At 40.6% G+C, this 23913-nt stretch overlaps 2 protein-coding genes across 3 annotated transcripts; one reads left to right on the plus strand and one right to left on the minus strand.

Moving 5' to 3' along the window:
• The first annotated feature begins 1732 nt into the window (after positions 1-1732).
• Positions 1733-6422, plus strand: irf7 (interferon regulatory factor 7). Of its 2 annotated transcripts, XM_022754236.1 has the most exons (10): positions 1734-1943; positions 2347-2500; positions 3328-3499; positions 3590-3690; positions 3851-3905; positions 4007-4123; positions 4244-4446; positions 5004-5205; positions 5327-5442; positions 5565-6422. In XM_022754236.1, the coding sequence occupies exons 1-10, from the start codon at positions 1936-1938 to the stop codon at positions 5751-5753; spliced, it is 1317 nt and encodes a 438-aa protein (XP_022609957.1). In that variant the 5' UTR covers positions 1734-1935; the 3' UTR covers positions 5754-6422. The 2 variants fall into 2 exon arrangements, with proteins under 2 accessions (XP_022609960.1, XP_022609957.1); XM_022754239.1 differs by lacking the exon at positions 5565-6422 and having other exon boundaries at positions 1733-1943; positions 5004-5194; positions 5327-5432.
• Positions 6423-6833: 411 nt separating this feature from the next.
• Positions 6834-23041, minus strand: phrf1 (PHD and ring finger domains 1). Its single transcript, XM_022754240.1, has 19 exons — positions 23001-23041; positions 21998-22124; positions 21712-21843; positions 21154-21341; positions 20944-21027; positions 20691-20824; positions 20448-20539; positions 19857-20035; positions 18148-18280; positions 17880-18004; positions 17563-17756; positions 15742-15864; positions 14852-15006; positions 12278-14162; positions 10888-12146; positions 10668-10744; positions 9665-9814; positions 8942-9070; positions 6834-8816 (listed from the first exon to the last, which is right to left on the minus strand). The coding sequence occupies exons 2-19, from the start codon at positions 22083-22085 to the stop codon at positions 8652-8654; spliced, it is 5292 nt and encodes a 1763-aa protein (XP_022609961.1). The 5' UTR covers positions 22086-22124; positions 23001-23041; the 3' UTR covers positions 6834-8651.
• Between the last annotated feature and the right edge of the window lie 872 nt (positions 23042-23913).

The following is a 23913-nucleotide window of genomic DNA, read 5'->3' on the forward strand; positions in this document are numbered from 1 at the left end:
GGCTACATCCTTCCTTAGTGGCAGCTATGAAGCCTGTGTTTTCTACAAGGGCCGTCTACAAGGACTGAGCAGTATTTCCAGTGCTGAGGAAAAGGGAAGTGCTTCATTAGAGCCTGTATCGCTTCTCTATTCCTGACACATATGCTGGACTGTATTTTTTAACAGTGACAGCAAACTAATATATGCCTTAGGTCATCACTAACGCAGTCTATGGTCACAACATGGTCACCTGAAAGAGTATCTGATCTTTTGTACTGTGTTTAAAAGGTGGGATAATAACCCCAGAGCAGGAAATAATAATATTTAATTTAATTGTGATTGCTTTTGCTATGAAATTATGAAAAAGCTAATGGTGGAAAGAGGAAGTGAAGCGTTGTTTGGTGCTGGCTATGTAATGTTTTTCTTTTTAGAAGTGTAAGATAAAATCCATGTTATGTAGATGAGGGGATCCCCACTGCACTCTCACTCACTGTCTGGTTATAAATATTCTCATTCAAACACAACACAACCGCACACCTGCAAGATTCTGACTCTGAAAGTCCCACAAAACACATGAATAGACTGCACATTTATCACTAATGACGCTACAATTACTGGTGGATTCATCTGCCTTAAATTCAGTGGAACTGGGGGGTTTCGTGGGATGATATTTTTGTAAAAGTACATCAGGTCAGAGCAGGTGGAGCCACTCCTGCTCAGCCAAATGACTGTTGTCATCTGAGCTGCTTCCAAAATGTTTGATGGGCCTCAAATCTTTTCATCAATATATCTGCCGTATTACAATATGAGGAGAATGCAATGGCATGTTGTATTGTAGCCTAACCTTAATATTATAAACCACCATTCTGGCATTTGAAATATTGAAAATGTGTCAGAACCATGATTTGCATATCAACACTCAGTTCCCTGTTTATTAGGTACACTTTGCTAGAGCTAATGCATAAAGTTTTTTTTTTTTTATGTTGAAACTGAGGTGTTAATTCAACTTTCTGCTAAGTTCAGTGGTTATAGTTTGTGGTACTCTTGAATTGTATTGCATTACCTTACAACCTTCACAACCTTCACACCTGGCAAGTGTGTAGTTGTCTGTTTATAGTCACTAGTGAAATGTGTCCTATAGGTCTCTTGCATCACATCACATGTTGTATAAACTCAAATAACCTGTATCTGCCTGTTCCAATACATTAAAACGATGTGGTGCGTTTGTTATGTGAGATATTAAAGCCCTCAAATTTTTATGGATGCAGCATATTTTGAAATGCCTTTCTTTGATAATCTGTGGAGTTTATGATGTGTCATAAATCTGCATCACATACTGTATATGTGTATATATATATATATATATATGAGTCCAGAAATCTCCGGGCCTTTACTGTATTCAAAAGTAAGTTTAATACATGCCACCACTATATTGACTCAGGTGACTCTGGGTTGATTGAACTGGTTTGTAACAGGACACATGTACAATATAGTGTATGTTTGTCGTCATTCTCCGGAAATAAATTGCCGACAGTAAAGTCCCTGAGAATTCCAGTAGAACCGGGCTTAATAATTGCAGCGAACGACTGCTTGTTTAAATTCGATGATGAAACGCGGGTGACGAGGTGATGCAAGAGGAGAGATTAAATAACTTTCAGTTTCTTTCCTTAATTTGTCGGTGGAGAAATTCCTCTTCGTTAAGGCCAGCCTACCGAAACACCCTCTGCATCCGGTCTGCGGAGGGTGCCTTGAATTTGCTGATCGCGAGAAGCTCGATCTTCTCTTTAATTCCCCTGTCCGCGAATCAGTCACCCAATCGTGCCACGGTAATACCACACGGAATCGTACCCTCCCACCATACGTGATGTCACAGATTGTGTTTCAATAAATGTTAACAAAGCGCTCCAGCAGGAACCAGATCAACAGCTCTGTGAGGAGTAACACCTCTGCTGAGAGATGCAAAGGTAAGGCGATACACAGCCTCATCATCTTCTTCTCCCCTGGACATTTACTAGATTATTATTATGTTTCTTTGTTTTTATTTAACGGGAGTGGCGTACATGTACATGTACTGTGAAGTAGTTTGTTCCTGTAACATCTGCTTTGTGTGTAGATTTATTCAGCTCTTTTTCTATAATATACTGAATAAGTCTAGTAAAGTGTGCATGTTGCTGAATATGGGCCATACAATGGTGAGGATTACAGGCTCTGTCTTTCTAAATGTCTGCATAAGGACGGAAAAACACTGTACTGTGTGGGCTGACTTACTTTCAGTATAGCACCATGTCTTGCGTGTGTGGTTGAGTTGTGACGTTTTTTTTTTTTAATTTCCTCTCCTTCATCCTTCCTCCGCTTGTTTTCTCTCAGCCCTCCGAAGCCTCAGTTCGCGAGCTGGCTCATAGAGCAGGTGGAGACGGGCCAGTACACGGGCCTGTGCTATGTGGGCCAGAACAAGTTCAGAGTCCCCTGGAAGCACAACTCCAGAAAGGACTGCAAAGATGAGGACAGTAAAATATTCCGGGTAGGTTTAATGGCCTCTGTTGACCTGGTCACTAGAGTAATGGTGCTATCTGACAAGACGTGATAAGATAACATTTTAATAACTTTGTTGACATCAGTCTCACGCAACTGTAATCATACTGTATAACTGAAAAACATTAAAATAATGTGCTACGAATACAACTCATGGGCAGTCTCTGTTGAAAGTGACAGTAAACAGCATTAGTCCTGATGTATGGCAGGTGGCAGCTGGTCCCAGACTGCCAGGGACAATAATGTTATGCCAACAGCAGCGGTGGCTCTTCCACTTTCCTTGAGTCAAAGTACATGCAAAGTAGCCATATCAAAGTTAATAAGAAAAACAACTATTACAAGAAAAACATCCTGCAATTACACATTTCCTCAAGAAAGTAAAGGAAATAGCTGCAGGAAAATAGAATAATGTTGTCCCATATAAGCACTTTTATTTTGTTTGAGTATATAACTTTGAAACTGAAACTGCTTTCCCCAATGTTATTGGTACTTCTATGATGCAACATCATACTTAGATTTTGTCAAGTAATAACAATTATAAACCACTGTCAGTCCCTGCATTCAGGAAACTGCCTTTCTGTTTCAGAGTGAGTAGTGTCGTCATCTTTCATAGCAGAACTTTTTGTTTACATGTGATTTGCAGAGTGTCCTTTATTAAATGGGTCTAAGTATTCATTATGTAAAAAGTATTAACTTCATTATGTAAAATCCTAATTTGTCATTTTACTAATAACTTCAGATGTTAGATTAAAGCACCTAAGTGTATTTATTTCCCACCTCTGGCGAATAGAGTGTCATTACTTGTTTGATTCACAGGCATGGGCAGTAACAAGTGGTAAAATCAACGAGTTCCCCAATGACAAGGCCAGGTGGAAAACCAACTTCCGCTGTGCTCTGAACAACCTCTCTGTGCGCTTCAGGATGATACAGGATAATTCAAAGAATTCTGATGACCCTCATAAAATCTACGAGATTATCAATACTGAGTGTAAGACGATTGGTATTTCATCTTTCCACTGTGGAACTGTCTGAAGTTTGACTGCATATTAATGTGGGTCTGTTTTCTCGTTTTATGCAGACAACTATGAAGGTATGCCAACACAAGTCTCACAGGAGGATTCTGTCATGACTCCAGATATCTACAGCTCTCCCACAGAGTACTTCCCCCCAGGAAATGAGGTGTAGTATTGCTTAAAGCTAACTTTAATTTCACTTTGTTAACTGGTTTAGTGGTTGTCATGTTACTGACGATGTTTGGTCTGTATTGTTCTGTAAATTGACTGTGACATTTCAATACTTAATTAATGCCTAAATAGTTATGTTTTTTTCCTCCAAACAGCACAATCAACTGGTTAACAATTTCACAGCCTTGGGTCTTGGCAACCATCCAACAGGTAGTGTCTTACACAAAGGGAAACGCTCTCATATAAGTTAAAAATATCCTCTGTATCTGTTTATGATTTCATATGGTCATGATTTTTATTGTCTTTGATAGAGGAGCAACTGTTGGTAGAGAACTACTGTCAGCCCAATGCAGCTGTCCTTGGAGGCTATTCTGTTGCAGCCGAGAACCACCCACAGGTTTTACCAGATCAGCCGTCTTACTACGAGGGTATGTTCAGCCGAATAAAATTTTAAATTCCTTTGGTGAACTGAAATGTCATTCTGTAAAAAATGCTTCCCAATGATAATCTGTGAAAATGTGATCTGTTTTGTTTTTTATTTTGTACAGAACAGCCACCGCCTGTCCTCAATCCACCACTGCAGCCAACTATTTATGACCTGGAGATCTCCATCCACTACAGGAAAAGAGAAATGCTAAAAGCCACGTTTTCCACTCAGCGTCTCCAACTCCACTACGAGCACGTATCCCCTGATCTCAATGCCCATCATCTCTGCTTCCCCTCCACTGAAGGCCTGCTAGACCACAAACAGGTATATGGTCATACTGAAAAATCACCTGTTAATAGTTTATTTCACTTTCCTTACAGTAATAAACATTACCAGCCAGGTTCAGTCACTATTATCAGTATCTGTTAAACTGAGATAATATTGGCAATCTAACTTTCGAAACATGTCTGTTAGAATAGGTCTCTGGTAGGTCCCTGAGGAGTGTAAATAAAGTTTCTGTTTACATTAAGTGTCACTTACCAAAACACATGAGTTTCTCTCCTCAACAAAGAAGTTTCATCAGCTTGATTTCAGAGATTGGGTTTTGTGTTAGTGCAAGAGCTTGAAGACTCAACAGTCTTGGAGTATGGGGCATAAAAACCTTGTTCTTGTACCTACTGTGGCTCTCTCCATCTACATCTATTATCCCTCAGATCTTTAGGCGTTCTCAAAAATCGTTCAGGAAGAAATCGAATGAATATGAACTGAATGCAAGATTAGGGGGTGGAGTTTTTCCTTTAAACTAACACACAGTATATTGCTGTACATCATCAGTGCGACAATAAAGCTGTTCTTCTAAGTCACAACCTTCTTTGCACCAGATCGAATACACCAACCGCATCCTTAACAGCATCCAGAAAGGTCTACTGCTGGAGGTTCGGGAGACTGGTATTTATGCCTGGAGGCAGGACAGGTGCCATGTGTTTGCCAGCACCAGTGACCCCAATGTGGCTGACCCAGATCCGAGAAAGCTGCCTCAGAACACCATGGTGGAGCTCCTTAATTTTGAGAAGTATGTAAATGGTAGGTGTGGCTCTCTTGTTGCTCATTGATGTGAACAAAAGTACTTCTTATAACTAATATTATTACATTTCATTTGAAACCTGCGCTGATTTTTACACTGTGAAATAAATATCTGTTTCAGACCTGAGAAAGTTTAAAGAGAACAATGGTGGCTCTCCTGACTACACCATCAACATGTGCTTTGGAGAGAAGTTCCCTGATGGAAAACCTTTGGAGAAGAAACTGATCACAGTCCAGGTAACACTCTTTCCAATTTTTCCTGACCTTCGCCTCAATGACGCACAGTATTTGAGTTCATCTGCCTTCAGTTGTGTAGTTTTTAAGTGCTGTGAAATCTCTCTCTCCCTCTGCTCCTGTAGGTGGTCCCTCTGATCTGTCGACACTTTCATGAGGTTGCCCAGATGGAAGGGGCTTCGTCTCTTCACAGCGCCAATGTCAGCCTACAGATCTCACACAACAGCCTCTATGATCTCATTTACTCTGTCTTTGGTATACCAACAGCTGAAGAGGCAGCACGGGCTGCTTTGCCTTTCCTACCTCAGAGCTGAAATTTCATCGCTCACTTGCCTCTAATGGGGACCACTTTAGTTACATACAGGACCACACCAGGCGCCATATCCTGCTCCTAACCAAAGCTTTGCTAAAAAAAAAAAAAAAAGTAGCCAATCCACTCACCTGTTGAATGTGCTACAGCTGAGGCAGGAACAAACATAATTGCACTTGGTGCTGCAGAATGCGCCGTTATTGATCAACTAACACCACACTCCTGCTTTGCATTATCCTGCTTATACTAGTCACAAACTGTTGGCAAAAACTGACATTGTTTATCACTACAAAGTAGAAATAAACTCCATCATTACTGAGACCGTTACTCCACTCAAAGACCAAAGGTCTTGCTTTAGAATGAACTTTTTACATGATTACTGTAAATATCAAAATAACATTAGGAAATGTTTGTTTCGTTAGATTTATGTAGTAAACAAATGATGACTTATATGATGGTAAATCCATTCATACATGTACAGTTTGTGATTATTGATAACATATTTATGAGTGTATAAGGTTTTTTGTGTCATACAGCCACCATGCACTATGTTTTCGTATCTGAAATAAACTGTTTTGCACTTTTTATACTTTGCTCGTTATCTCGCACTTTTCCTACTGAACAAAGCTAATTGTAATTATTTGTATTTCAAATAAATAGGTTTAACTCTAAATGGTTTCTCAATTTGTTACCACTGAGCTGTAATGTGTGGCTTATAAATGTTTGGAAGGACTATATGGATAACTTTTATCAATTTATAACAATTGTGGGGTATAATCTACGGCTTTAAAAACGTAAGTCCATGGAGTAGTAGCTTCCAATGCAGAACTATTACACTGTAGCTGTAAGAGACTGTAAGAGAAGACAAAGATCTTGTTTTTTTATTAAAACATTGTCCCTGAAAAGAAAATACAAATGACTATGAAGAGGCTGAAAAAAAATGAATGTAGTCAGCCATAACTATGATTCTCATAGTATATGTTCAGATTTTACCACTTCAAAACCTGAAATCCTTAAAAACAGAAATATAAGAACAGGACAGAATATGACTAAGTTCTTGAATTAAACTGAGACAAAACCCTAATTATCATCAGTGATTTATTACTGTGTTCCCTCTTAGAAACATCTGGCATGTTTGATCAAGTAAATACAGAAAAAAATACGAAATACATTCAGATAAATGAGCACCTGTTTTGTTTTGTTTTGATTTTTATATTCCAGCCCACCTGGTCAGTCTTTGCAGTGGGCAAAGTAACTAGTAAAGAAAACAAAATGGCGAACAAGTAGAAATTAGTTAAAGAAAGCAATGCAGAGTAGCAAGGGATATCGACAAGAGTGAGCTTTTAGGCTAAAGATACACTGACAAGCCAAAGCCGTCATTAATGAGGCCGCAATCAAGTAATGCAGACACTTTAAGGTTAACAATGAAACGACTAATTCAGTGTTGCCAACTAAAGGCATGTACTTACTTCTGTTATACCTACATTGGAAAACGCTGTGGTTTATAAGACGTTTCATTATTTTTCTAATATACAGACAATAAATTGATCACAAAACCATGAAATTCTGCCAATGAAATTAGCTCAATATTTATTAATAAACAATAAATACAAAAAGAAAAAAATATTTTTGTAGTTAAAATGTTTGAACATGAGAGTACCAGGTTGGTCAGTGACAAACTCTACACATTAACATTTTTTGTGAGATAAAGGGGGTTAAACCTCATTGAGATATGCATTCGATATTATAACACTTTTCACTCCAAAGTAAAATCTATCTAACTCACTGTGGTGTTGTAGCCGCCATGTTTAAAAACAGAATGCCCAAAAAACAAATTAAATCTTACTTATTCAGGGAAACGGTGCATTTTTTATTACTATTATTTTTACTAGTTTGGCACAAAAACTAAAATATTCCCTGGTTCTATAAAACCTGGTTTTCCACATTTAAGTCAGGGGTTGAAAGGATGATGATGACATTCCAAGAATTTTTCAGACCATAAGAAATCAAGTTTGCCTAAAGAGAAGAGACCGTTATTTGAGAAGAGTAACCACGTTGTTCATTTCAAACTACTGAGCCACAATTCACCTGGAGTACGCTGGACTAGATTTAGCTCATTAAACATGGTATATTAGAAATGTGGAAGACAGGTAACAGAGGCTTTTAAGTACAAAACAAAAAACAATCAACTCTAAACTAGAACCATTTATGTCAGTCATTTTAAACAGGCAACACAGATGAAAGAAACATGTAAGTGGATATATCAAATCTATATTATTTACAACCAAATCTAAAATTGTTTAATTACTCTACTGATAAATTTTCTACAAAAATTGCATAACAGTGTTTCTTAATGTGACAAATGTCTTAAATGTGCATACTCTGCATACTTTTATACCACTTCTTAACCAACAAAATTAGTTTTGCCACTGATAAATACCCCTGCCGTCCCACAAAACAAAAAAGCTGGAGAAAACTCAAAGCCCACGCTGCGTCCTCCCAGTGATATGCCTGCTGGGAAAGCTACCTGATTTATCACTCCATGGGAGGGTCTTTCATATTTGCCTCTTTAAGGCACAACCTCAGAGTCTCCCATTAAGTTTCTGAGCTGTACTACACAAAAAGACCACTTCTCGGCAGTGGCAGTCCAAGCACAGGACACCAATAGGTGCTTTTCAAGTGATCAGAGAAAAATGTTTGACCTCAAACATTCTGTTAGGGTAGAAAGCTCGACATTGTACAAAATGTTCCATCTTCCGTGAGCAATCTTAGTTAATGTAGATTGGCTATGTCAGAGTGTTTGAGATCATAACTCGGGTAGGACACGGAGTAAAACATAGTTTAACATGTGAATGAGTGTTTGTGGTGGGCGCGGCAGTCCTTGCCTGCAGTTTACGCCTCCTCAGGGGCTGTCAGAGGTTCTCATGGCCTCAGTCTGTACCTCCAGTGCATTCCCTAAGTCCTCTCCTTTCTTGTGTTTCCTAGCATGTTTGTATTTGTCCACATATGCCTTGACCAGATTGCCCACCTTCACTGGGTTGATCTCACCGCTCTTGCTGTGGCACACCTGATGACCAGGAACACAATTTAATTACAGACAAAATTCTCCAGAAAAACTAATTTCAACCGATAACCTGTGATTAGTTTATTACTCGAAAGCTATTAGTGTTTTAATTTCATTTTTTAACCCACCTTCTGGACGGCTTTGCGAAGAATCTCTTTGTATTCATCCTTGTTGATGTCTCTCCTCTGGTAGAAAGGCTTGATCGCTAGCTTCACCTCCTCTATAGCTCTCTCCTGCATGTGCAGCTTTTTCAAATACTGTTGGGAGAAGTACACATCACTTATGTCAAGACAAATGATCTCAAACAATGAAGGCAAAGGTTTTAATCAAATATTTATTTAAAACCAGAAGTTAACCAACACAACCCAAGATTTTTGTTCTAGACTGTTGATCTACAAGTGAATCCAGCCCCACCTACTGCTCCAGCTGAAAGTAATGTGAAACGTTATCTTATTTTCTTGACAAGGTGGAGTCAGTAAGAGCCTCTATTACCCCAAGTGCCACATCAGGACAGTCTAAGAGACTTTTCTCTTATTACTCTGTCTGAAACAGTATCCCATATGGGTGTCCTCCAGCCCTCTGGATGTAACGCTGAATAAGTTTACTTTCCGTTTTTAACAGTTCGTTGTTGTCAGGTTGTGTCCCTGATTACTTTAAAGGCCAAAACACACAGTTGCAAAATGGCACAAGTCACCCGTGTTATTATCATCGATAATACAACCGCAACACTGGCAGCGGCTAGGCGCATGTCGCCACACGGCCCTGTGATACTTCAGGCCAGCCTTGCATGATGTATCACATCTATACATACAGTACCAGTCCAAAAAAAAACCAAACAAAAACATATTCACCTTGTCTTTCCTCGACAAATCCCCTTCCTCGGCTTCTCCTTGTCCAGTTATTGATAACCCCTCTGGATGTAGGCCATCAGACCTAGAGGAAGCACTGAGGGGACAGACTCCCCCTTTCTTGGAGGAGTCACTGACGGCTCCACTGACGTCCTGTAAAAGTCAAGGGAGATTATATGGATAAGAAAATGACTAGACTAAAAGTTTACAGGGGGATGGAATAAAAGATAAAATGTAAATAAGTGATTATTTTCTCGATTAACCGATCAATCGTTTTGTCTATAAAATGTTAAAATAATGGTAAAATATGCCCGTTGTAATTTCACACAGCCCATTGTGTTCTATCCAAATTGTTTGTTTTGTTTGACCAACAGTTCAAAACCCAAATATATTTTGAATTTAACATAAGACACAGAGCAGCATCAAATCATCTAGTTTGAGAAGCTGAAACCAACAAATATTTGGTTTTGCTTGAAAAATAATTACAATGATTGATTAGAAAAATAGTTGCCAATGACAAATCGATTCATCAACTAATCGTTGCGGCTCTAATTCCTTTAAGTAATCTGGATGTTACAATTTTGATATAAAATTACAATCAAGTCAAACTAAAAACCTGCAACTATTCATATTCAAACTGCTTATGTATATATGACATACAGTATGGTAATAATAGTGTATGACAAACAGACCTCTATCATTACATCATCTATAGACATACAATATGATGACTTAGTTTGGAATAAGTGATTACACTTAATGTGTTGACAACAGTTTAATCTGTACAGTGTGCCTTTTACTTTCATTTAGTCTGAAAATACTTCAGTATTAGTTTCAGTTTCTACCACATGACTCATGACTTTGTTCCAGACACACATTTTCTACTTCCAGGTGAACAATGCCACCCTCTGGTCATTATTCACATTACATGCTTAATGCGTTTCTAAAAATTCTTGATGCAATAAATACGAGGTTAACTTTGCAGTGATAAGTGGCTCAGTCCTACCTGACTAGTTGTCTGGACTGTCATAGAAGGTCGGCGAACTCCCTCCTGCTTCAACTTCAGTTTATATAGAGCCACTTCTGTAATAAAGAAATCAGAAAACATTTTGCTGTGAGCCGGATGCAAAACATGAAGTTATCCTAGTGTTAAACTAAAGATTTTCCCCTTGACACGTGAACAGCAAATGAAAACTGATGTGGAGTGGTCAGGCAGCAACACTTACTGCTTGCAGATTTCTCTGGTTGCGGCCCCTCAGGCTCCTGTATATTCCAAGTAACCCTCTTCACTTGAGTCTTGGATTTAGCTCCAACTACAGCCAACACCTGCTCTCCTTCATTTTTCACCTCCTCTACCTCTTTCTCTTGTTTGACAAATGCACCACTTGCCTCTGTGTGCTCAGACTTCACATAGTCCAGGTTGTCAAGCATCACATCGACATTGAAGTCATCATCAGAGTCTGAGGGTTGCTGAACTTCCTGCTTTACAGAGACAGTCAACCCTGTAGTGTTTGGTTGTTCTGTTGAAGTCTTTAAGCCTGGGTAGGACTGAGAGACTGCATCCTGGTGACTGTCTGCTGTAACAGATGTGGTTAATGTGGAAAATGAGGTGACAGGTGGTAAGTGGCACAATTCTGGGGAACTTGGCTCTGATTTAATTGTGATTTCACAAGCCTCAGTCTTGATGAGGTTTTCTTTGATTCCCTCCTCATCTACACCTTGGATTTCTGTCAAAGTAGATGTATCCATTTCTTCTTTCTTAATTGATTTAGTAATAGGAAAATCTTCAAACATATCAAAAGAAGGTCCTTTTTCTTTCTTAATTTCTTTTGAAATCTTTATCTCTTTTGTCACCTCTGCTGTTGTGGCCTTGCTGTCTGCCCCAGAGTCTTGGCATTCCTTTTTAATTTTAGAGGTGGAGGTACATGAGGGCAACTCCTGTTTATTCCCTTTAGAAATTTTTTCCTCTTTGATGGAGCTTTGGGTGATATCCTTCTCTTTTTTCTTGTCCTGTAACTGCTTCGTGTCTTTAGAAGTTGAAACACAGGACCCTGAAGTTTTCTGTGAAGTCTTGGATGATGATCCTCCTTCTTTCCTCCGCTCTCTTGAGCTTGATCTAGACCGGTGTCTCCTCTTGTCTTTTGATCGTGACATCACCTTGTCTCTAGAAGAGAGAGATGGTTGTTGGAGTCGTGTGCGATCTTTCCTCCTTTCCCTGGATCTGGATCTAGACCGTGATGTTGACCGTGATTTTGAACAAGACCGACCACGTTTATTGTCCTTTGATCTAGATGTGGATCTAGACCTGGAACGTGACTGTGACCGAGACTGTGACCGAGACTTTGACCGAGATCGACCACGTCTTTTATCCTTTGACACACGTTGTCTCTCGTTGTCTCGCTCTCTGCCATCATTTCTCTCCTTACTAGTTTGTTTATGCTTCTTCCTCCTTGAACGCTCTCTGCTGCTGGAGCTGGAAACAGACCTAAAAATCAGCAATTATAGACAAAACCTTTAAGAGAAAATTAATTAGCCCCCCAGCAATGGTATAAAAGTAAAACACATGCCTATGCTAGTTGAACATCATATTGGACAAATTGATATTGATATATTTACCTGGACCGCCTCCTGCCTTTGGATCGGGACCGGGATCGCTGTCTCTTTCTGGAAGTCCTATCAGGCGAATTGGACTGAGAGCTTTCTGAGGTTGAGTGTGCCCTCCTCTTCTCTCTGGACCTTGACCGCCTGGAACTCCTTTCTTTATCCTTCTCCTTTTCTTTCTGCCTGCCTCCCTGGCCATAGGTATGATGGTCACCTCTCCTGGCCCTGTCCATCTCTGAACTGCTAGAGCATTGCTCCTTTGAAGCTTTGGAGGGTTTCTTCTTAGGTCCCAAATCTCTTGATGGGGACTTGGAACAGGTTGTGGAATCCAATTTAGATTCTGCCTTTTGTTTCTTCCTGGTGGGCGTAGAACTGGATGCTGATGAATCACTCTTACAGTTAGATGGGGCACTTTTGGCAGTTCCCTCTCTCTGTCCCCTCGCCTCTTCCGGAGACACTTTCTCAGTCTTTAAAAGATTAAGGCTGTGATGAGCAGGTTGTGTAGTGGCTGCTGTCTCTGAATTCAAATACATTTTTACGCTGTGACCACACCGTTCAGCTTCCCCTGCATCATCTAACCCTGGCTCTTTCTTAACTTTAGTGTCAAGTAATACTGTTTGTTTCTCAACTTTAGTGTCCACTGATCTTGTTTCTTTTTCATCCTTGACATACACCTGTGAGCATTTGACTTCAAGTGATACGGTTTCCTGAGCACTAGATCTATGTGGTTCTTCCTGTGAGACCTCAGTCTCCTGTGGTTCACTTTTCACATGAACAAGGTCCTGCTGTCTTTGCAATAAATCCTCCTTCTTCCCTACACTAGGAGCTTTCCCCTCATGTGTGGCATGTCGGGAGCTGCTATCCAGGCTTGAGCTCTCAGCTTCACTGTCTGAGCTGCTTGAGTCTGAAAGAGTGGGATTAAAGGGATCATAGATATTATTACCGTCTTGTTCCTTATTGACCAGTGTCCGTGATGCCAACAGCATTTGTTTATCCCTGTGCATCTGTCTCTTTCTTGCTTCATCTTCCTTTTCTCTCCAGGGTTCCTGCATGCTGCCCCCAGTAGCAGAGGATGATGCAATGCTTAACCGCCTTGAATGCCAGGAGTTCCCACTGGAGTTAATGCGGAAGCTCACTGCTGCTGAAGATGAGGAAGATGAAGAATAATGTGGCTGGTTGGCAGGTGAGCCAGTGGAGGAGGAAGAAGAGGAAAATGAGTTGGAGAAGGCTGTTGACGAGCTTGCTCCGTCAGACCTATGCCTCTGGGCCTGTCCATCACCCCTGCCCTTTTGCTGGTCTACACTTTGCTGCCTAGTCTTGTCCCCAGCAAGGCTGTTTATGCCCGTTTCAGGCATGCCGTAACCATGGCTACTAGTGGTAGAATTACTACTACTTCCCCTACTATTACTAATTCTATTACTGCCACCTTGACTAGTTCCATCATTTGTGACACCGCTACTCTCCCTTTTTATTTTTGGTATCCGAGGAAGCACCGATACATCTACCCACATGGGCTTTGTAGGCGCTTTAGGTTGGGAGTGTGATGGAGCCATTTCCTTGCTCTTGGAGTTCGAGTCTGGGGCAGGGTGGATGGATGAGGAGGTGGCTTCCCTAGGGGCTCCAAATCCATTGGTTCCTCGGTGACCAAGGGAGGATGTGGGTCTGTTTGGACGAGATGGCTGCAAATTTGGATGACCCCTGGGTGGCAAATCAGAATGGGGAGGTGCTTGGGTGTTGGTGCCTAAGTAGGGCGTAAAAGGCGGTAAGCAAGCAGAGCTCTGCGACAAAGGTCTGTGCATGGAGCTATGGGAGGATCCAGGTAAATCTTCGCTGATCTGGGTGCTGGCATCTCCTGAGCTACTGCTTTTGCTGCTACCTGGATTTGATGCGGATGGCATCACTGTTAACACAAAAAAATGCATATATGATAAGGATATATAAAGAGTGAAAGTCCTTTTTTGCAGATTAAACTAATTTACACATTGTACACTACTCTCAGTAATTTTTCAGATAACTTGTTTCTTGTGTTGCCAATTTGAATATAGTTACATCAAGTAGTCAGGTTTGTTTGTTGGTTTGTTTGTTTGCCAGCAGGATTATGCAAAAAGTACTAAACCAATTTGCACCAAACATGATGGAGGGAAGAGACATGGGACAGGAAAGAAGTCATTCAATTTTGGTGTGGATCCAATTAAAGAGGCGGAACCAGGAATTTTCTATCACTTTCCTAAACACTGCGAGGTTGGGCATTTTTCATCATGTTCGTCAATTTTTCAGGAAATGAAGTGTGGATCTTGATGTAAAATAATCAGACATATTTATGGTGTTGAGATCTATGACAATTTGGTGCAGATCCAGACAATAATCTTGATATCACAGACTTGTGTAGGATTGTCTAGCCTTGGCTGTGCCATTCTAGTTTAAAATGGTTTGAGATTCAACAGCTAGATTGAATGTAAATACCTCTATTCTAATAGCATTAATTATTTTGATCAAAAGCAAGACGAAGTCACATCTATAATCACACAGCTACAACAGTTAAATCTGTCATCACTGTTTAGTTTTTAAAAATGTGCCACACAGACTTACCTGGCTTTGTAGCTTTAAGGGAACCATCCCGATTAATGACGACATCAGAGCTGTCCATCAAGAGCATGCTCTGTCCTGATAGGATACTGCCAAGAAGGTCAGGCACAGGAGCCGCCTCCACAACACCCCCTGATTGGGGGACATCCATACCCCTCCTGGTATAGCATAGCAAACCTTTAATTAAATTTCCAAAGTATTTATCAAGCTAGATACCATCTTGACCACAAAGACTGAGAAAACTATGACAACTCACAATCACAAGATCTCAAATAAAGACGCAATTATGAGGTATAAGATGATGCATGTCAGTTTCTCATTTTAAATTTGCTCATTTGTTTAAATTCTTAGTGACAGTAGTGATTTTTACATTTTATTTGACTAAGGAAAGGAAAAGTAAGATAAAAAAACACCATGATTTTTAGCAGATTTAGGTTGCCACAAGTTTGTCATTTGTCATAAAGAACAAGCTATTTTTGGAAAAATATTCTGTATCTTGTCATGCACTGCTTAACATTCACCTTTTCACTAATTTTCACATGATTTGAGTGTGCCTGCATTAGCCAATTTGGGACAATTATGACTACGATTGGGGAATCAAAACCATTCTTAAACCATGGTGCAGTAAATTATTGGTAAACACATAGTTTTCTTCCTTGAAAGAAACAATTTTTGACCAGTGACTACATTTTGCTGTATAATTGTGGTTGATCACCACCCACTGTTCCATGCATAACTGTTGACATAGCAGCAGGTGCATTAAGACACTTTCATGGATTGATAAGCAGAGTCAAAAAGCATGCTACCCACTTGGCTCAAAATTTAGTACGGGACCATATTAATTTTATAAACCATACCCAATCCTACACATCATGGCAAAGAAGTGATGTTACCTGGAAAGGCTTGCAGTGACTGGTCGAGCTACAGGCTGGTGAGAGCGAAGAGCAGAGCGAGAGATCCCTCGCCTCTTGGCCTCCAGCAGCGATGTAACACGGGCCTGCTGCTCTTCCTCCTCACTGGACAAATGGATACCATAAGTCACAATTTGCTTAATAATCAATACTGTATATACCGAGCTACATACAAACACAAACACACTTAGACATACATTCACACTATCCACACATGTGCAACGTGGTCAAAACATATTCAGACCCCTTCACATTTCACTTTTTGTTATGCTGCAGCTTTATGCTACGTGTTTAAATTCAGACGCTTTACTCAGTACTTAGTTTAAGCATCTTTGGCAGCAGTTACAGCCTTGAGTCTTCTTGGGTTTGATGCGACAAGCTTTGCACACCTGGATTTGGTGATTTTCTGCCACTCTTCTCTGCAGATCCTCTCAAGCCCTGTCAGGTTGGATGGAGACCGGCAGTGGACAGCCATTTCCAGGTCTCTCCAGAGATGTTTGATTGGGTTCAAGTCAGTGCTCTGGCTGGGCCACTCAAGGACATTCACAGAGTTGTCCCTAAGCCACTCCTGCATTGTTTTGACTTGTCTCCCACAGCATGATACTGCCAGCACTATGCTTTACCGTTGGGATGTTATTGGGAAGGAACACTTTCCTTCAGATTTGACTAGAAGAATTAGAATTGAGGCCAAACATTTCAGTCTTGGTTTCATCAGACCAGAGTATCTTGTTTCTCACAGTCTGAGAGTCCTTTAGGTGCTTTTTTGCAAACTTCAAGAGGGCTTTAATGTGTCTTTCACTGAGGAGAGGCCACTCTGCCATAAAACCCAGATCAGTGGAGTGCTGCAGTGATGGTTGTCCTTCAAGAGGTTTCCATCTCCACACAGGAACTCTGGAGCTTAGCCAGAGTTACCATCGGGTTCTTGGATACCTTTTACCAAGATCCATCTACCCCAATTGCTCATTTTGGCTGGGCAGCCAGCTCTAGGAAGAGTCCTGGTTTTTACAAACTTTTTTAAAATTATGGAGGCCAGTGTGCTCTCTGGAAGTTTTTGTAGCATTTTGTAGCTGTCCCCAGATCTGTGCATCGACAAAATCCAGTGTCATAGCTCTGTAGGCAGTTCCTTCCACTTCATGGCTTGGTTGTTGCTATGATATGCATTGTCAGCTGTGAGACCTTATGACAGGTGTGTGCCTCTCCAACTCATGTCCAATCAATCGAATTTACTCCAATCATGTATTCTGTTTTCATTTTCATTTTATCATTATGGGATATTGAGTGTAGATTGATGAGGGAAATTTTAGCAAAAGGCTGCAACATAACAAAATGTGAAAAAATTGAAGGGGTCTCAATACTTTATGAATGCACTGTACTATATACTTAAATAGATGATAATGATAACCAATGATTACAATAAGGCTGTCCTTAACTATTCAAATATTTTTTTGTAAACTGGATAAGTCAATATTTAAGAACTAATTTATTGGGTTTAATTTTGTTTCATTACAAAAAACTATTTTGCACATCCATTCTGTGTAGCAAAGCACACACTGGGCTAAAAGGAGTTCAGTTGATATCAAAGAACCCAGCCAAGCATTTTACATTATCACATGATAAGAAAAAAGCTTGGTGTGTGTGATAACGCATTAATGTACTGAGTCAGAACCAGTAGACCAGTATGTGAATGGCGCTAATGATCATCTCTATGCATTCCCTTAATTTTATACAAAATCAGAAACACCAACATATACGTCTGTAAAATGGTTTTTGCGTCAGCCCTAAAATATGAGCAAGTCTTCTTACCGATCCACAAATGGATCCAGGTCAAATGGATCTCCGTAGATAGAGAGGGATGCAGCTCCTATGTCGGCACGCATACTGCTTAGCGTGTGCTCTGAGGGCCGATATACTGTGGGAAGTGAAGAACTCTTCTTGTCCTTTACAATTCCAAGATTATTAGCAATACGGCTTCGAGGGTTGACTGACTTTTTCACCATCTAGTGGGAAAACATGGGCATAGATTTTATCTAGAGACAACATCTTATGACAACAACAAAAAAAATAAAAACATTTCAAACTAAATCATTTAAACCTCAACACTGAAGCTGATGCACACTCACCAGCTTTTTTCTGGATTTAGTCCTCCTCACTCTCCGTTTCCTCCTCTTGACTCCTGTACTTGCAGCTTTACCCATTTTACCCTTAGAAGAAGAGGTCTTCTTGCGTCTGACCTTTCTCCGCTTTCCTGTTCAGTCAATCATAAAAGGCATACATCATTACAAACACATCACTACTTAGACCTCGTCCTATATCTGGTCACATGTTTGCTTGCATTTATGCTAGCCTTGCTCTGGCATTTGTTGTGCATTTCTATACGTGCTTACTTACCAGTCTTGCGCCTGCGGCTAGATGGGGCACGAGGTGTTAAGTCCCGTATATACACAGAGGTATTGAGCCCAGCCACCACAGCATTAATAGTCTCATCCAGCCATGTGGACTGCATCAGATATGTGGGAGCAAACTAGAAGAAAGAGTTTGCATTACTCACTCACTTCACTTTCACACACCACTGTTGTCTAAACTCCCAAACACATGCACTGCTCCTTAACACAAGAATTTCAATCACCAGTCAATTAAAACTGTCAAAAACACATGCCGTTATTTCTGTTGTCAGTAGAGCTTAAGTACATTTCATTACACTGAGTCACATGTGTTATCAGTAAATCGAATCTGCACACAACAAACTGTGGAACACCAAGACATTTCAGATACACTATATTGCCAAAAGTATTCACTCACCCATCCAAATAATTGAAATCAGGTGTTCCAATCACTTCCATGGCCACAGGTGTATAAAATCAAGCACCAAGGCATGCAGACTGTTTCTACAAACATTTGTGAAAGAATGGGTCGCTCTCAGGAACTCAGAGAATTCCAGTGTGGTACTGTGATAGGATGCCACCTGTGCAACAAGTCCAGTCGTGAAATTTCCTCGCTCCTAAATATTCCACAGTCAACTGTCAGTGGTATTATAACAAAGTGGAAGCGATTGGGAATGACAGCAACTCAGCCACGAAGTGGTAGGCCACGTAAAATGACGGAGCGGGGTCAGCGGATGCTGAGGCGCATAGTGTGCAGAGGTTGCCAACTTTCTGCAGTCAATCGCTACAGACCTCCAAACTTCATGTGGCCTTCAGATTAGCTGAAGAACAGTGCGTAAAGAGCTTCATGGAATGGGTTTCCATGGCCGAGCAACTGCATCCAAGCCATACATCACCAAGTGCAATGCAAAGCGTCGGATGCAGTGGTGTAAAGCACGCCACCACTGGACTCTAGAGCAGTGGAGACGCGTTCTCTGGAGTGACGAATCGCACTTCACCATCTGGCGATCTGATGGACGAGTCTGGGTTTGGCGGTTGCCAGGAGAACGGTACTTGTCTGACTGCATTGTGCCAAGTGTAAAGTTTAGTGAAGGGGGGGATTATGGTGTGGGGTTGTTTTTCAGGAGCTGGGCTTGGCTCCTTAGTTCCAGTGAAAGGAACTCTGAATGCTTCAGCATACCAAGAGATTTTGGACAATTCCATGTTCCCAACTTTGTGGGAACAGTTTGGGGATGGCCCCTTCCTGTTCCAACATGACTGTGAACCAGAGCACAAAGCAAGGTCCATAAAGACATGGATGAGAGAGTTTGGTGTGGATGAACTTGACTGGCCTGCACATAGTCCTGACCTCAACCCGATAGAACACCTTTGGGATGAATTAGAGCGGAGACTGAGAGCCAGGCCCTCTCGTCCAACATCAGTGTGTGACCTCACAAATGCGCCTCTGGAAGAATGGTCAAAAATTCCCATAAACACACTCCTAAACCTTGTGGAAAGCCTTCCCAGAAGAGTTAAAGCTGCTATAGCTGCAAAGGGTGGACCGACGTCATATTAAACCCTATGGATTAAGAATGGGATGTCACTTAAGTTCATGTGCGAGTCAAGGCAGGTGAGCCAATACTTTTGGCAATATAGTGTAGATCCAACCTTAGCCATATGCTATGGAAGTGAGTTAGAAAAGAAGCCAAGACAGAAGCGTCACGCCTCATGCCAAACCTGTGATGTGCGTGCCTGTGTGATGCGATGTCGGTTTACATTCGCTCGAACCCTCTCACTCTGCTGAGTTCGGGCGATTGCTCTGGTGGGACCTGTGGCACGAGGCTGGTGGCGGCTGGTGGCAGAGCGGGCAGTGGAAGGCAGGCTCTCTGCATCACTAAGTTCCTCAGCTGAACCCCCTGAGACCGAAGATTAACATGACATACTTTGAAAGGATGCTTTAGAGTACAGACAATGCTACGAGTTGGTCACTTATAAGATAATGAATAGGTTAGTTATAGGTAGATATTAAGCATTTAGATTAATTTGGTGTTTTGTTCTGTTTTTTTGGCAATATATTCTTATTGAAAGAGAGTTAAATGTATAAAGAGCAGTTCCACAAAGACAATGAATTTGAAGAAATTATAGAAAATATACTCTGACAAAATTAAATTTCACCAAAATATGTAAAATACTTTATATCACAAGACTGTAATGTAACTAAATGTAACTTTTAGTTTTTTTCCTGTCTTAAAGGATTACTTGTTGCCCAAGTCCAAAATATGTTTTATCAAGAAAATACTTATGAAGGCAGAAAACTTAAGGGTTTACTTGAGTGACGATTGTTGGCTTCACATTCAGGGCAGAACCATTCCTCTACAGGAACAGAGTCAAGAGGTGGTGTGAGACACTCCATGTGATACCTATAGAATAAAAAGGCATAAAAATGTTTGATAATAAGAAATCGAATAACAGGTTTATTAAGAACCTAAAATCTAAAAAAAGTCTAAAAGACTGAGTTTCGACACTCTAAAAATATACAAAAACTATATACTGCAATATTATCTATCTTACCCTGCATCACAGCCATCGCAGAGCAAGAGGCGGTCCTCACGGTCACTGCCACCACACACCTCACAATTGGTCTGCTCGAGGTCCAAATCTACCGTTTCCTCTTGACCTTCCTTCACAGGCTTTTGTACAGTGATCTGAATGAAGCAGTCATCACAAAAATTACACATAAGCAATAAGGGCATACAACATAAATGTGTATAGAGTTAACTGGGGTCACAAATGTTCCAGAACTAATGCTGGTGAATGCACTCACCATTTTCTTCACTTTGCCTCCATAACATTTCCTTAGGTATATGCTGTTGAAGGCAATACGGTCTACAGGACACGAGTTTGCATTCTAAATAGTGGAGAACAAAAGTACTAGAATTGAGCTTTTCAGCTTCCTCTACCACAGATGTTTTTTTTAAATAAGGTGCATATACTGATAATCAAAAGATATAAAGCACTCTTTACTCAGACCCACCTTGGCCCATTCAAGGATGCAGTCGAGACAGAAGTAGTGCTCACAGTCCTCTGGTGTTGCAACAGGCTGGCTATTGAATGAGTTAAGGCAGATGGGACACTTCTCTGAGTCCTCATCCGAGCTCATCTCTGCAAAGTCAGCAGAGGTCCCCCCTAAAGCACCATCCTCGGGCTTAGCATCTTCCTCCTCTTCCTCATCTGATAATAGTGAGTAGAAATCTACTGTATAAACACTATACAATCCATATTTATAGAAAATAGTGCAGCATATCACAAAGTAGTGGGCAAATAATCATGTATTAATTTATAGCATATCACAGAGGTAAATTTTTCGTCATTCAACTACACAGGAAAATTAAGGCTTGTTAACTTGACAACAAAAATCCCAATATTGTGAGTTATGTTATATCAGAGCAGCTAAATGACAGAATACGGTGTATTGTCTAATTACCCCAATCTTCATTAGAAAATCAAATCGAGCAAATGATTAGATGCATGATAATCTAGTAAAAAAAAGTTTTTTGACAATATGAAATAAGAATTGAACAGTCGCTCCTACCATCTTCTTCTTCATTTCCTTCTTCTTCCTCTTCATCATCTACATCCTCTCCATCGAGATGATCCTCCTCATCTTCTTCACCACTGTCAGATTCTCCCTCCTCAGACTCCTCTTCAACATCATCCGAGTCATCTAGGAGGAAAAAATTATGTAACCATACACACAAAATGCACAAGAATTTAAAAGCTCTTACATATGTTTGATACCCTATTATTATGATTGTGAATGAAGTTTGGTGAAAACATTTAAATGGTTTTACAAATGACAAACATATTACTCAAACTACCTGAGATGGCCCACAAAGCAGCCCTTTTTCCTTTGCTGTGGGAAGCACTGCGGTTGATCAGCTCATCTTGGCTGTCATCTTCATCCATGGCTGATCATCAGAAGTACAGCGGAACAATTTGTGACAGCTTTTCTTAAAAATAATCATTAGAATAGAGCAGAATTGTTTTAAAAGCAGATCATACCTTGATTTTTCTTGTGTACAAAATTGAGGGATTATGTCTGGCTAACTCTGACTAACTTGCCTCACTGATTAAAATCAAGTGTAACGGTAATTTTTGAAAGTCAATTTACTCATCATTTATACGGCAGGTGATGAAGGAATGATTCTTCACCAACTTTGTGTACCGGCAAAGTGAGTTTTTGCCCGAGTCCTTGCGCAGAAAGTGGAAAACGATCATCTAGCATGTGCTCTTCACCTATGGGATGTACTTATATCTAGGGCTTAACAAATTAAGTAGAGCGAGATTTTCGTACTAATCACGGGTGACATCTGAGAGTTTGCGAGTAGTTAAGAAACTGTCGAGCAGCAATTTAATGGACCGAATTTAGCGTCACTGTTTTTGTTTGCAAACAATCAAGACAATATTACCAAAAAATAGCTAGCTAACCTGCAAAATATGCTAGGGCTACATTTGTAAACAAAGAAGAGAACTCGGCACCAAACAGAGCGCTTCCTTTATATCTCCTATGAAATGTACGTGAAGCGTAAATATACATATCCACGTTATAGATACACAAACTGACAAGAACATGGGACTAACCTGTAACGCTGCTCTTACTTAACAAATGACGCTAGCTCACAACGTTAGCAACATTGTAGCATGTTAGCTAGCCTCAGCCTCAGAATAGCTAAATTTAGCGAAAGTCAACTACATGCTCGTTCGGGGCTCTGTGCTCAAAACACTGAGCGTGGAGAGGGGGTCATTTACACACATTCTCAAATCAACACACACAATTAAAATGTGTCATATTCGAGCATTTAATAGTAATTTCAGACCTACCCTATTCAGCAGTGTGTGGTATGTTTGGAGTGATTTGAAGTCTCCACGGTTGTTGAGTGACACCGCCGGCTGGCCAGAGACGGAAATGGCCGAGTGCACTCAGACGAGTGTGACTCTTAAAGAGACAGTATCCGTTTATGTGAGATCAGTCAGAGACATAAATAGGTGCATATAGCTTCTGTAATTGTGGCCATTAGTGTGAATTCAGGGCTGTTGTGTGTCCAATCAATCACATTAAAGGCACACTGTAATCCACATGTCCACAAAATCAAAACACAAGACAAAAACTTGCTATTACTCCCATTACAATCTGATTAACAGGTCTTTTGATACATGGAGACACTTAAGACAAACAGTTTTATTTAATTATTCAATTATAAAACACATAAACACACACACACACACACACACACACACACACACACCTAGCACTTTAGTAGGAACACCATACTAACAGCCTCCTTTGGTCCTTGATGACATGATTGCATCACATTATTTCTGCAGTTGCACATTCATGCTGCCTCTCCTGTTTTACCACATCCCAAAGGTGTTCTACTGGATTCAGATCTGGTGACCGGGGAGGCCACTCAGGTTCACTGAACTCACTCTCATGTTCATGATGGTACCAGTTTGAAACAACTTTTGCTTTGTGATATGGTGACTTTTCATGCTGGAAGTAGCCATTATAAGATGGCAAATTGTGTCCATAAAGGGGTGCATATGGTCAGCAACAACACACAGGTAGCCAAAGAAATATTCTCCATGCCATTACACCCCCACCATCAGCCTGGACTGTTGGCACGAGGCAGATTGGGTCCATGGGTTCATGTTCTTGATGCCACATTCTGACCCCACCAGATTCATCAGACCAGGCTACTGTCTAGTAATGGTAAGCCTGTGCCCACTGCAGCCT

The sequence above is a fragment of the Seriola dumerili genome, unplaced genomic scaffold, assembly GCF_002260705.1.
Source record: "Seriola dumerili isolate Sdu_G_001 unplaced genomic scaffold, Sdu_1.0 BDQW01000219.1, whole genome shotgun sequence".
Classification (NCBI taxonomy): domain Eukaryota; kingdom Metazoa; phylum Chordata; class Actinopteri; order Carangiformes; family Carangidae; genus Seriola; species Seriola dumerili.